This window comes from Phalacrocorax carbo, chromosome 28, assembly GCF_963921805.1.
Source record: "Phalacrocorax carbo chromosome 28, bPhaCar2.1, whole genome shotgun sequence".
In the NCBI taxonomy this organism is placed as follows: domain Eukaryota; kingdom Metazoa; phylum Chordata; class Aves; order Suliformes; family Phalacrocoracidae; genus Phalacrocorax; species Phalacrocorax carbo.
Genome location: NC_087540.1, coordinates 2,145,144 through 2,159,496, shown reverse-complemented (window position 1 = coordinate 2,159,496; position 14,353 = coordinate 2,145,144). Strand labels below are relative to the sequence as shown.

General features: G+C 46.1%; 1 protein-coding gene and 1 pseudogene across 1 annotated transcript; both read left to right on the top strand.

The window, feature by feature from the left end:
* Positions 1 to 8,203: 8,203 nt before the first annotated feature.
* LOC135318049 (feather beta keratin-like) lies at positions 8,204 to 9,306 on the top strand (annotated as a pseudogene).
* Positions 9,307 to 12,986: 3,680 nt separating this feature from the next.
* Positions 12,987 to 13,602, top strand: LOC135318066 (feather beta keratin). The gene has a single exon (XM_064474894.1). It carries the CDS (start codon positions 12,988 to 12,990, stop codon positions 13,282 to 13,284), a length of 297 nt encoding a protein of 98 aa, XP_064330964.1. The 5' UTR covers position 12,987; the 3' UTR covers positions 13,285 to 13,602.
* Positions 13,603 to 14,353: the final 751 nt, after the last annotated feature.

The window sequence follows — 14,353 nt, the reverse complement described above, 5'->3', positions numbered from 1 at the left end:
CACCTCCCTCTGCTCCATCCGAATTAGGAAACTTGGTGCTTAGACTGACTCCCAGCTAGATATGTTGTGCTCATATGCCTGCAGCCCTTGTAGGGATTACTACAGCATTTACACTGATTCGTCTAAAATATTTCTAAATCAAATCTGGCTGCTTGGAGCTATGGGAAAAAAGTTGCTTATTCCTTCTGCATAATATACATAAGATAAAGACTTTGCTATCTGCTGACGGCAGCTGTTCTTCAGGGAGGCAAAGTATGTTGGTTTTTTTTTAACAGATTAAGAGTCTCTTGTTTCTCATATTGATTTTGAGCATGTGAATCTATGGGGGAACGCCAATGAGTGAAGCAGGTGCTTCACTTTTTGCCAGAACGTGGTCTAGAGTAAAAAGGTGGATTTGCATTTCATCCTCAGAGCTGTTTGGACTTTTCTTTTTTGAGTAAAACTTTACTACATTTTAGCCAGGTTGTTTTTTAGGGCCATAATAAGAGACAGGAAAAAACAGAGTACAGCTTTCTGATTAAAGTAGGCTTTTTGAAGGCTCCAGGCAAAAGGGGAGTAAAGGCAGGTGGGAATGTCCTAAGATTTACCTCTAATTAATCTGCCTAAGCACTGCCTTGCCACTGAGGAGCTATGTAACGTTAAGGCTGTGCAGCAGGATTTGTGCGGCTGAAAAATCGTATATACAAATATAGGGAGATCAATAGATATTTATGTATAGATGTTTATTTTCATCCAGAAATCATTTAGTAAGATTTGGTTCTTGCAATGTAACCACAGATAAAGAAAACGATTGGTTATATCAGTATAAAACTCATACAACATGCTGCTCATAAACCAAGTGAAGACAAAACTTAAAAACTTTAAAAAATTCCAGATTTTAATTGACTCTAAACCACCACAAGCACGGTTCTTGGGGAGGAAAGCCAATGCATGCAGCAGTTCCCTTAATTACTGAAACTGCCCCAGTAGCTCAGTTTTATAGACAAAGCAGCAAGACACCCTGTGATGGCCCAGGCATGGAGCCCAGCAGCAGGAGAGCCCAACGGGGCTGGTGCGGAGAAGCCCAAGAGCACTGGTGGCTGTAGGGTGGCAGCTCCTTCCCAGCGTCTCGGGGAGCCGAGAGGCCCCAGCATCACCTGAACCAGGGCAATGCTCCATGGAGGCTTTTCCACAAGTGCTTGGGACAAATCAGATCTGATTTTTAATAAGCATTACAGGAAGAGAGCCAGAAATGCCTGGCAAGAAGAATCTTAGCTGGCAACTATGGTCATCTCCTGTAGTTGAAGGATTTTGTGCCATTAATCCAGGTTTAGCGTAATCCACGCTCCTCTCACGAGCCTTCTCTTTTCTAAATACCATCCCAGAGACTGCTCAGTGCTTCGTGTTCACTGCATTCTCTTTTTACAGCCCCTTGTGCCGTAGTACGTTGTGGGATTCCTGAAGATTTTTACTCTCTTTGCAGTTTTGAGCATTATATAAAATGCAACCTTCCCTTGCAGATTAATTTTTCATTGCCTTTGGCAAATTTTAATTCTAGTTATTATCTAGGTTTAATAGTGAAGCACAGAGGCTAAATGAATTGTCAGAGGTCACTTGGTGAGCAAACGGAACAGCCTGGAGTAAAACAGGCTTTCCTCATTGGCATTTATCATATTATTTATAATTTGAATTCCAGCAACTCTTTGAAGTCTTAACTGAGATTGCATTGCATAGGGCAAACAAAGGGCGAGTCCCCACACCGAACAACAAGCGTTTGAATTGATTAGACCTGAGAAACAAAAGAGAAGGGATTACTATCTCTTTTACAAATGCAATATTAATGCACAGGGATTAAGGGAGGGGCTGTCACTACCGAAAAGTACAGTGAGCAATTTTTGATATGTTCTGAAATGACTTTTCCGGTTTTACACAGGAAATCTGTGGCAGTCAGGAAGTAAACACCGACCTGAACTTTAATAATTTAATTTTAAGACTACCCACTATATTCACATTCTTCCAGTGCTGTTTCCACAACGAACTGAGGATTTAGTGTAACATCTCAGTCTATAGGATGACTGAAGTGTGTACAACTACAACTAGTTCAGTGGTTTGGGATCCTTCTCTCTGGGATAGCCATGTTTACAGGAAAGATAGGAGACCTGAAACTGAATCTGGAGAGATAAGTGTCCAAAGGGATTAGGAATCTAGTGTGGCAGGGAGGTACTTTGTCTGAACAAAATATAACAATTCAATAAGGCTGGAAATTCGAAAACTCTGCTTTTATTTTTTTTATCCCCCTCCCCCCACCCCCCCGCCCCGTCTGGAATGAACAATGAATATTAATTTATTTTTTTTTTAATTCCCCCATGCCCAAACCAGGGAAAAGAGGACCAAGTTTTTTAAAGCTGCTTAAAGTATTTGAAGACAGCCTCCATAGTTAAAACCCGTGGCTTCATTTATGTATTTTGAAACCTAAGCTGTCACTTAAGAAATCTACAATTACCAATGCCTGCAAATTACTAACTATGGAGGAATGGACTTTGTTAAAAAGAAAAAAAAAAACCTTTAAATGAAAATCCTAAATCAAAAATCACCCCTTAGGTAATGGTTGGTTACCAAGGAACAATTGCCTCAACATGGACTTACCTGCTTTTCTGAAGAGATCAGTTAAAGAGGGAAAAATAAAGAAAATAAAGGAAAGAATAAGAGAAATAGGAGGCATATTTTGTGGGAACTTTCTTAAATTGTTTGAAAGCTTACAGAAGCCTTTTGTGCACGAGGTCCTAATTAGACACCAGGATTTGTTTTCTTCCCCGAGATGAAGTTCTGCGTACTGTCGGCATGTGTCAGACTAGCCTGATCCACACATTTTCTGACTTTCACAATCTGCTCACATTCTTGTTGAGGTATACGAGCCTAATTCTTTGCTCGAATCATTCTCCTGGCTTCTCTGAAAAGGCCTCTGAGTCTTTATTAAGGGTCTTAATAAAGGGTCTTTATATTGTTATTCCTTTGTCAATATAAGTAGTTCAGCTCTTTCTGAGACCCCTCCCCTAAATGCAAACAAAATTAGACAAGATGCGGAGGTCGTGCACGTTTGTACAATTATTCTCTGTTTTCACATATCTAACAAGCAAGCAAGTGCATGTTTGTGCAATTTCTGAGCTGTCCCTATTGTTCAAGTTTCCTCTGCAAGTTTCATCAGTTGCCTATTCTAAGGAATTGGCAGCAGTGCAAAGCTACTTTTCAAATGAAAATCAAGCAAAAATGTAGTATGACGCAAGCACCATAATACATAACTAGAGAATGTACATTAATAACCTTGACACATATTTCAGAGTGACTTTGTAACTCTGTTTTAAAACGCTGCAATCATGATGGATACTTAAAATATGATAATAAGTGTTTTGCGTGCATAAAAGATTAATGAGAGTTTGCAAAGTGCTTTGAAATCCTTTAAACTGAAACTTCTGCAGGCTGTTCCCAATGACTGTCACTGCGTTGGGATCTTTACAAAGACATCTACTTTACAGGAATAATTTAGAAAATGAGGGCCAGAGATTGAATGAATTGTAAAAAACACCAAAAATACTAGCAACTAGGAAAATGAAATGGTTTTCAGAGAAAGGTGGTGGAGCATGAACACTTTTTATTCTGAAATCTCCCAGTCTTCCACAAGATAAAATGGCACCCCAGCAGTTACAGCATCTTGCCCAAAGTGATTTACTTGCACAGTTACAGTGGATTGTACTTGAAACCAGCAAAGAAAGATTTTTTACACCCAGCTACAAACGTAATCCCAGCATTAGGGGAGGCAGAGAGTCCTTTTTACTGCTCATCAACTTTGTCCAAAGAGCTGACTGCTGCAAGATTATACCACCTGTCCGAGGGTAGGATCTACCTTCTTTGGAGTACAGGAGTACTGAAATTAAGGAGCAAAGAAAACCAAATTCCTTCTCCCTATATATCAGGTAATTTGAACTCTCTCTCACTAAGCATCCAGGTTCCTTGGGTATGGCCAATGACAGAAGTCGCTAAAGTAATAGCTGTGATCTTTGGTATTGCTTCATACAGAGCTTAGTGATTCCCTGTAATCCCACCTCCAAGATCTGGCTTTAGAGCTGGGTTGCCTGTGGGAGACATCCAGGGAGGCAGAATTGAAAAGAAGTCACCCAAACCACTCCTGCTTTACAGCAAAAGCTAAAGTTTTCTCCCACTGAGAAATGATGAGATTGTGTTTGCCAAAGCCATGATGCCTCAAAGGACGTAGATTTTAAGAAATCATTTGCCTTGAAAACAAGGCATCTCAGCTGTTCCAAATTTGAAGCCAGAAGTAACTAGTAGTTTTGAAGGTCTGCTTATGCTTTCCAAGCAGTGCACTCCAGCTCCCAGCCATGTGTCTTCTGTCCTTATGAGTACCGCAGCTAAATATGATGTGAGGGGAAAGATGACTGGGGAACAAGAGCATCAGAGTGATGACAGGTGGCCTACTAAAAACACTAGCCGATGTGCCACTGAAGAGGGGCTGGCTCCTGAAATACACCTACAGAGACGGAAAATAATAAGATGACTTGTATCCTGAGAAATAATTGATTAAAATTATAATTACCCTTCATGGTAGAATTCATTGCAATGACATACAAATCTATGGAATGGAGTTTATTTGCATCTGCTGGGGTCCAGGGTCAGCCAAGACTCTAAGGGGTGAGTAGGATCTAATATAAATGCAGTGTAGGATAAAAAAAGCATTATGAGGCAAGGAATCATGACCTGATTAGGAGTCGATTAGTGGAATGACATATGTGACTTTGATCTGTTTATTTTAAAGGGATAGTATTACTCAATCCATGGGTGTCTGAAGCCAATACCACACTATAATAACATAGCACTCTGCATATATAAATAATTAATGAATACTTGTGATATGACATTTGATTTAAGGAGGATGCAGAACTTCCTGATAAGAGTTATTGCCCTAGGGATCTCTCCAGCACACCTCATAATTTAGAAGGGATTTATGGAGAAAAATTTTTACTGCTCCATTAGAGAAGCAAACAAGTAGCAGGTAAACAACTCCAGGCAGGAAATCTGTCCATAGGGAAGGGCAGATCTCAGGGTACAGGAGACACTTTTCCTGACTAGCTCGTCCTGTGGGCTGACAGCTATGGCTTTTGACACAACAGCCCAAAGATGAGCTACGTGGGGACAAAAAAAGTCTTCGTCATCCTTGGTGGGTGCAGCTTTTCACCCTGCTTCTCACTGGCAGACCCTTTAATCAGGGTTGATTGCCCAAATAAGCATCCTAGATACTTGAGTGGAGAATGACACTTTATGTATCAGAAAGGGTTAGGATGGCCAGAAATAACCTCTTCTAAAGAATAAGAAGCAAAATACCAATTTCTGTCTAGGCAGCATATTGAAATGGAAATAATTAAACTCTACCAGGCTTTTCAGTGCAATAAAGTGTCATGGCAAGTCTCAGACCCTTGCCGATCTAGTCTGAAGAAGCCCACTTCCAGTGGGGTCCCTGAGTGTGAAGTTTTGCTATGAGTCTGGAGCAGATATATGGCTCTAGCTCTGCACGTAGGCAGCTCAGTTAGTCCTCTCCTAGTAGAGCTGAGGAAATGATTTTTTTCACTGAGAACATGCTGTGAAAGACAGAGGGAGAGAAACAATAACTGAGGAGTTATATAAAATATATTTTTTGTGGCAGCAGCAGGGACAGGCACAGAGCTTGTGGCAGTAGGCTAATGCTTGAGGAAGTGGATGGTTTGGGTTCATGATTTCCAAAAACCCCATATTCCGACCTTATTTTATTGCCCAGTGCTGCTGCAGTATATAGTCATAAGAGTTTAGAATGGCTGTGGATCTGCTCCAGAAGTTTTATAAAAGGTTATTATTATGACACACACAAAACTGCTTTTTAATGAAAAAATTAATAACCCTGGTTTCTGAAGCTATTAAATATTGGCTACTTAGGGAGTAGGCATGACTCTCAAATTTAAAACGATGTTATTACCCAAGTGACATAACTATTTAAATTTTGTCATATACTTGCAATATTTACATAGTATATATGCTTTGTATGTCTCAACCATTAATGAATATTTGGGACAACTTTGAAGTTCTTTGCTTTAAAGAAGCCAAAGGAGAAGCTTCAATATTGTTATACAGCCCTAGGGATCTGCAGACAGACACACCTCAGTGGCTTCTAAATATGTAAGGGAGGTAAAAGAAAGATCAAGATTCTGATATTGCTACGTAGAAACCTTTAAGTGAAATATACTTTCTTGAACAAAATAAGATTTTATAAAAACATTTCCGTTAATCCTGGAATTGATCACTTTCTGCCTCAATGATTACTACAGGATGCATTCCCAATGAATTTGGTTTTTCTCTGTATTGAATTCTTAAAATTGTAAAAATAAAATCACAAATCTGGGTGTGAGGGTTTGTAGGAACTCTGCTGGGTGGATAATTTTATCCCTTCACAGTCAGTTTAATTCTTGTTTTGCTGTAGTTGTGATGTATTAGGTTCTGTTTTAATGAATTAAATTAAACATTTCTCTCTCCAGAAGTGTTCCATGCAATGGTGTAAAAATTTAAGCTTCATTCTTTCTTCATTTTTCTTCCTTTGTTTAGCCAAAATTGCCAACTCAAATTATTTGAATGTAGTATAAATTAGTGTTTGCTTCACCACCTGAATGATGCATTTGGTTTTCTGTGTTTGGGTATGGTCATAAACCAACTGAAAGTATGTGTCCGAGCAATTGCGTGGATGCCATCTTCTCGTGTGTTCTCAATTGCTTTAATTTCTTTCCTACAGGAGAGTTGTTTGAATAGTGGACGTTCTGGACACCAATTTGTTATGCCAGTACATAAAACCTTAGCATATTGCACCCCTAATTAGACCAGGGAAACAACTTGCCCAGTAGCCTATAGCCAACACCAGATGCTGAACAGTGTGTTTCCACTGACAAATGCTTTGCAGAATTATTCTGTGACCCTGGTCTGCTTTAAAAAAGCCACCTATTTGTGGTGCTAAATTTCTAAGTCAGCATCTCTCAACACCTGAGAGGCGAGGAGGAAAAAGCACTTTTCCCACTGATTTTAATAAAAAACATTTAATGGGATGTTTTTATATCTTCTACTATCGCAGTCTTCACTGCTGTCAGTACCTGGATAGTTCAAAATCCTGTTGTGAGAAGAGTTTTTTCTGTTCTTCATAGGTGTCTGGTATGCCTGATATTGTGCAACGGATTTTAACTGATAACTTGAATGTGCAATTCAGTCTCTGCCAAGTAGAAACAGCTGACCTGTCTATCTCATAGTCCTTGCACAGTCCATAAACTCTGCAAATTTTCCACCTCAGCTTGGTGTGATAATTCTCAGTCTGACTGATGTCAGGAAAGGATTTTCCTTGCCAGTAATTTCTCCATTTTCTGACTCCATGTAAAAACTTAAGAAGTCTTCCAGACAGACCACAGCTTACTACTGGGAGGAGGGAAGGAAGAAGCACTCTTCAGGTCTTTTCAGGAATTACTCTACAAGTCAAGGGGCAAATTATTTCTAAAAATGGCTTGAAGTGTTAAGTTGGATTGGAAGAAACACACTTCTTATACATTCTGATGGTACCGTGTTGTGTGTTGGGAATTAAAAATAGTTGGAGGTTCTACAAAATCCGAAGATAGCAACAGTGTAAAGTATAAACCACGATGTGGTTTCTGAAATAAAATGGTTAATGTTGTCAGACAAACTAAAAATTTGTTAGAGTATGTCACCTAATTAGGCTTTTATCTAAAAAAGATTTCACTCACAATGAGAGATTCAAAATAGATATGTGGTGCAATCCTAAGAAACTGAGAAAAATAACTGGAAGTATATTTGTGCAAAACGTGAATTTTCCAAATATGTGACTAAGATGAGTCTAATTTGTAAATGGCCCTTTGAAAGCCAAGACAGTGTCTACAATTACACACATGAGAGGAAAAATGCATTGGTTTCCAAGCAGATCACCATAATTGCCTAATTTACCTGAATCAAGAATGCTGTGCATGAAATTAATTTGATCTCTAATAATGTCACATAAAAAAAGGCTCTAGGGCGGAATGGGTATGCCCTTAGCAAGAAAATGGGGAAGGAGCATTGCAAGTACAAAATCAAAGCCTACTTCTGTAGTAGGGAACCTTTCCATACAGGATGAACTTGTTGGTGAAGACATGACATGCGCAGAGGGTGCCTGTGGGCCCGGGGCGGTCTGGACCAGTATAAAAGCCAGTCCAGCTGTCGGAATCCTCATCGTCTTCTCTTGCCTTCTCCTCCTTGCTGAACAAGGTGAGCTGCAAGTGCCTTCATGTCTCTCTCTCTTTGTCCTTTTGTCTTTTAATTCTGGTATCGGTGTTGCTTTTTCTGAACCATTGGCTCTTTCCGGTGTTCCCAACTCTAGGCTCCATGCTACCACCATGGCAGGTGGGAGAAAGCCTTGGGCTTTCTTTGCAGGGCCCCCTTCAGGACTGCTGCTCTTCAATCTTTCTGCCTCCTTTCCCAGCGCTGTCCCTGCTCCCCAGAGCGTGCCTTTTCTCTTGCCGAGCACCCGGTCAGGCTGCACCTCACACGCTGACTGTGCTTTCCATGCCCCCTCTCCCAGGTGCACCTCCGTCCCACGGCCATGTCCTGCTACGATCTGTGCCGTCCCTGTGGGCCAACCCCGCTTGCCAACAGCTGCAACGAGCCCTGTGTCAGGCAGTGCCAGGACTCCCGGGTGGTGATCGAACCGTCTCCCGTGGTGGTGACCCTGCCCGGACCCATCCTCAGCTCCTTCCCCCAGAACACTGCTGTGGGATCCACCACCTCCGCTGCCGTTGGCAGCATCCTGAGCGCTGAGGGAGTGCCCATCTCCTCCGGGGGCTTTAACTTCTCCGGCCTTGGTGGCCGCTACTACGGCAGAAGGTGCCTGCCCTGCTAAAGGCGGGCCGGACGTCCGGTGAGTGCATCGACCGGGAAGCCCAAAGCCAGGTGCCGCACTGAGGACGGAGCTGCTGGCCAGGGTTTCCAGAGGGGCTGAGCACCCTCGTGCCCTCCTGCAAAGGAGGGGTGGAAGCAAGGGGCCTTGCTGTGCTGCCTGGAAACATGGCCAACTGATGTCGTCTTCTCCTCCTGCTTTCTTCTCCGCATCATGAGTCCCTGTTGCCTCCTGCTGTCCTGTGCCATGGGTTCATCCTGAAGCAAGCTGAGAGGGGCCCAGCTCATCACCCCCTGCCCGTGTGTGTGGGAGGAAGACGCGTGTCCCGTTGCTGTGAAGGGTTGCCTGACTGTCAGCTGCACCTGTAGCAGCCCGGACCGGGTCCCTTCCAGCACGCGCTGCTTTGTTTCACTCTTTAGACTAACCATTAAAGTTTATGCTGCATTGTAGCTTGACGTCTCCTCGTGTTCCTTCCCTCATGGGATGCTCAGCCAAGTTGCTGACTGGGAAAAGGGATACCCTGGAGGGGAAAAAGGGTGGGTGGGTTACGTCCAATGGTGGTCCTCTCTCATGCCTGTAGGAGCTGAGTTTCCTCATGGTCTATGGTCATTGGAGGAGACATGCAGCAGTGGAGGTTTGTGTGGTACTATCTGAGTGTGCAAAGGTTGTCCAGGAGTTCCCCAGTGTGACACGTGAAAAACAAGTTGGATGTTGACTTCCAGTCAGTGAGGGAAGCCTATCAAATACTAACTAAGTTTGTGGAATGCTAATTTATTTTACTGGCAATACAAAATTGAGAGGAGCTGTTGACACTCCCGAGGGCGGCGAGGCCCCGCAGAGGGGTCTGGGCCGGCCGCAGAGCTGGGCAGTCACCAGCCGCATGGAGTTTAACAAGGACAAGCACCGGGTGTTGCCCCTGGGGCGCGGCAGCCCTGGCTGTACAGACACCTGGGGCGCGAGGGGCTGGGGAGCAGCTCTGCGGGGACCCGGGGGCTCTGGCCGACGGCAGGCTGAACACGAGCCCCCAGCGTGCCCTGGCAGCCCCGAGGGCCAGCCATGCCCTGGGGGGCACCGAGCCCTGCATCGCAGCCGGGTGAGGGGGGATTGTCCCGCTCTGCCCCGTGCTGGGGCGGCCTCACACCGAGTGCTGTGGGCAGCGTTGGGCGCCGCAGGACATTGGAGGTATAAAGGTACTGGAGAGTGTCCAGAGGAGGGTCATGGGGTTGGGGAAGGGTTTAGAGGGGAAACGGTACGAGGAGTGGCTGAAGTCCCTGGGTTTGTTTAGCTGGAGCAGAGGAGGCCGAGGGCAGCCTCATGGCGCTCTGCAGCCCCCTCCCGAGGGCAGGAGGAGGGGCAGGGCTGGTCTCTGCTCTCTGGTGCCCAACGCCAGGTCCTGAGGGAACGGCAGGGAGATGTGCCAGGGGAGGGTTAGGCTGGGCATTAGGGAAAGGCTCTTCCCCCAGCGGGTGGTGGAGCCCTGGCACAGGCTCCCCAGGGAGGCATCACGGCACCAGCCTGGCGATGTTCCAGAAGCGCTTGGCCAAGGCCCTCAGAGACACGGTGTGAATTTGGGGTGTCCTGTGCAGGGACGGGAGCTGGCTTGATCGTCCTTGTGGGTCCCTTCCAGCTCAGGGCATTCTACCATTCTATGATTCATTCTATAAGCCATTGATCTGCTGGAAGACATTTCTGTGCAGGCTAACGCTCACCCAGCCAAGGGTCTGGTCTTATGTTGCCACTCGCAATGTGTCCTTGCCCTTCCCTCCTCCAAGCACTTCTTCCAAACCATGGAACTGGAGGGAGTCCCAAAGGGGCTGAAGGGACAGATGGCAGCCAGGGTCACTGTGTAAAATGAAATATGAGTCCTGATTTTCAATTTTCTTCTCTTGCCCTTCTTTCCGTGGTCTGTTTCTCCGTGGGGAATGCTTTGCCCCTGGCCCTACCGTTCTGCTTTTGAAAGAGTTAAAGGCTACTCTGGTGCACTATCTTGGGGTTAAAAGTATATGTTTGCATGAAGTAGTACCTTTTTGTCTTCCCTGAAGGAAAGGTATCCTTGAAAATACCCCTCTACCTTTATCTCCTGGGAGTCCCTGTGGAATTGCACTCCCATCTATGACTGTAAGCCATTATCAGAAGCAAGGTCTAGATTGAACCCGGCAAGGAAGGCAACATCCTCAGTACGTGCCATGAGCAATCATGGTGTGTCAGGATGCTTTAGCCTTTATGTAGACCCTCAGTATGGGGGGCTGAGTTGGGGAGAATGTATAGATGGTAGGAAAAAAGGCTTATTTGCATTTAATGTTTTTCTTGCAGAAAGGTTTTAAGTGGAAGAGTCATGGATAGAAAATTGGTGTGTATTATGTTTTGAAAGTAATGTAAACTCTTTTATGTTTGATTAAAATCTTTCTGTTCCATGCAGGGCTGCTGTGCTACAGTCACACGGGGGATTTCTTCTGTATGGATATTTGCTTAGACGAATATTTCCTGTCACCCTAAAAGCTCTCGTCATCATCTGAAATGAGGAGTTTAGCCTGTGCCTCTGTGATTAGAGTTAGCCATCTCTGGTGGAGACTTCCCCAGTCTAGCTGGGGAAGGAGTTTTGTCCAGCGTTTGCAGTGAGGCCCTGGCTGGGGTGTCAGACAAGGGGAGCTGGTGCCCCAGGCTGGGCTGTCATTCCTCTCGGGGACGTTCAGCTCCTCTTCTGCCCCAGGAAATGCAGTGCAGGGCATTGAATCCTTCCCTTGGCATGCACTGCTGGGGAGATCCTGACATCTCTCCAGACTCTCCTTGCTGGCAGTGCCAGCCCTCTCTTGCTTCTGGGGAGGGTTGCATGTTGCACGGAAACCTTGCTGAGGGTTTGGAACGTGTATGCTGCCCTGCTAGTGCGTTGAGCCAAAGCAGATGCTGAGTCATGGACCACAGTGAATGGAAGAAGAAGAGTTTTGAACCTGAAGAGGTTCTTGTTAGGCAGTAATTAAAAAACACAAGAACAGCAGCTATCTAATACTTCCTTGTGGGGAAAAACCATCATTCTTCCAGAAACATTCTACTTTTGGTAACTGTGGAATCCAGGCAATGCTGAAAGTGGTAGAGAAGGCAAAAGATACAGGTAAAGTTGTTCTAAGGGCAATGTGAGATAAAAAAGAAAGATAAAAAATGCAACAACACAGGCCCTTGATGAAAAAAACATGCCTACTATTCTGAAAAAGCCTTGAAGGGACAGACAGCAATGAATTTGAAGGACCTGAATAAAGAAAGCTTGCCTTTAATTGTAGATTTACAATGAAAAAGAAAAAGAAAAAAAGAATTAATTAGAACAAACCCTAAAAGGAGGCCACAGAAGGCTAAGATGCTGACAGAGCCTGACAACGTTAGCCCTCTCCTTCTGTTTGACTTCACCTTTTCCTTCACTTCTGTGTCACTTCCCCGGAAATACGTTGGCCTCTAATACTGCCACTTGAAAGGAGCTTGTGTGGCTCGACGGGTGTGCCATGAACAGGGAAATGAAAAGGCAGCGTTGCAGGGAACATAAGCAGTGTCTCCATTTCTTTAATTGTGATGCTTTGCATACAAGACAAGCTTGTTGTTAAAGACGTGACATGCGCAGAGGGTGCCTGTGGGCCCGGGGCGGTCTGGACCAGTATAAAAGCCAGTCCAGCTGTCGGAATCCTCATCGTCTTCTCTTGCCTTCTCCTCCTTGCTGAACAAGGTGAGCTGCAACCACCTTTGCCTCACTCTCCTCTCTCTCGTACCGCAGATTGTTTTCTGACTTTGGTGTCACTTTTGCCCAGAGCCTTGCTTCTTTGTGCTGTTCCCAACTCTAGGCTCCATGCTACCACCATGGCAGGTGGGAGAAAGCCTTGGGCTTTCTTTGCAGGGCCCCCTTCAGGACTGCTGCTCTTCAATCTTTCTGCCTCCTTTCCCAGCGCTGTCCCTGCTCCCCAGAGCGTGCCTTTTCTCTTGCCGAGCACCCGGTCAGGCTGCACCTCACACGCTGACTGTGCTTTCCATGCCCCCTCTCCCAGGTGCACCTCCGTCCCACGGCCATGTCCTGCTACGATCTGTGCCGTCCCTGTGGGCCAACCCCGCTTGCCAACAGCTGCAACGAGCCCTGTGTCAGGCAGTGCCAGGACTCCCGGGTGGTGATCGAACCGTCTCCCGTGGTGGTGACCCTGCCCGGACCCATCCTCAGCTCCTTCCCCCAGAACACCGTTGTGGGATCCACCACCTCCGCTGCCGTTGGCAGCATCCTGAGCGCTGAGGGAGTGCCCATCTCCTCCGGGGGCTTTAACTTCTCCGGCCTTGGTGGCCGCTACTACGGCAGAAGGTGCCTGCCCTGCTAAAGGCGGGCCGGACGTCCGGTGAGTGCATCGACCGGGAAGCCCAAAGCCAGGTGCCGCACTGAGGACGGAGCTGCTGGCCAGGGTTTCCAGAGGGGCTGAGCACCCTCGTGCCCTCCTGCAAAGGAGGGGTGGAAGCAAGGGGCCTTGCTGTGCTGCCTGGAAACATGGCCAACTGATGTCGTCTTCTCCTCCTGCTTTCTTCTCCGCATCATGAGTCCCTGTTGCCTCCTGCTGTCCTGTGCCATGGGTTCATCCTGAAGCAAGCTGAGAGGGGCCCAGCTCATCACCCCCTGCCCGTGTGTGTGGGAGGAAGACGCGTGTCCCGTTGCTGTGAAGGGTTGCCTGACCGTCAGCTGCACCTGTAGCAGCCCGGACCGGGTCCCTTCCAGCACGCGCTGCTTTGTTTCACTCTTTAGACTAACCATTAAAGTTTATGCTGCATTGTAGCGTGACGTCTCCTCGTGTTCCTTCCCTCGTGGGATGCTCAGCCAAGCGTTCCAGGGGAAATGGGATGCTCTACAAGGCAAAGGCCTGTCCAAAGGGATGTGGTGGGCTCACATCTTTCTTGCGGGATTGGGAGGAGGGGATTCCCACTGACGTGACCTCCTGGAGTGGACGGTACTTCCCATGGGATATAGCCTTCCCAACGTCACCCACATGCCTTCGTCCTAAACACCACACTTGTTGTGTCTCTAAAACAAAACCCCACGATGCCTTGCATGGCTCAAGATGCCTGTGGTCTGTGAGAGATGCTCAGATAGTGGTATCCCTCCACTTCTGTGCCCAGACCATCTCTGCGTGGCCCTCAGGCCCCTTTCTGAAGTAGTCAACACTGTTAGCAGAGCTGCACAGTCACTGCTTGGGAGTTTGCATGACTTGTTGCCCATGACACGGAAGTGAGGGCATCGAGCAAGTCCCTTGCCCACCAGGAGAAGGAAGGAAGGAAGGAAGGAAAGAGAGAATCCCTCCAGGATGCAGCCCTTGTGTCCTCTTGCTTCTCTGCCTTCAACTGCAAGACCACCAGCGTCAGGGAGCAAAGGAACCTTGCTCGTTTGTGATGCTGGCATGC

Coding starts and splice junctions, on each gene's coding strand:
- LOC135318066 (XM_064474894.1), top strand. CDS start 12,988: ATGTCCTGCTACGATCTGTGCCGTCCCTGTGGGCCAACCCCGCTTGCC.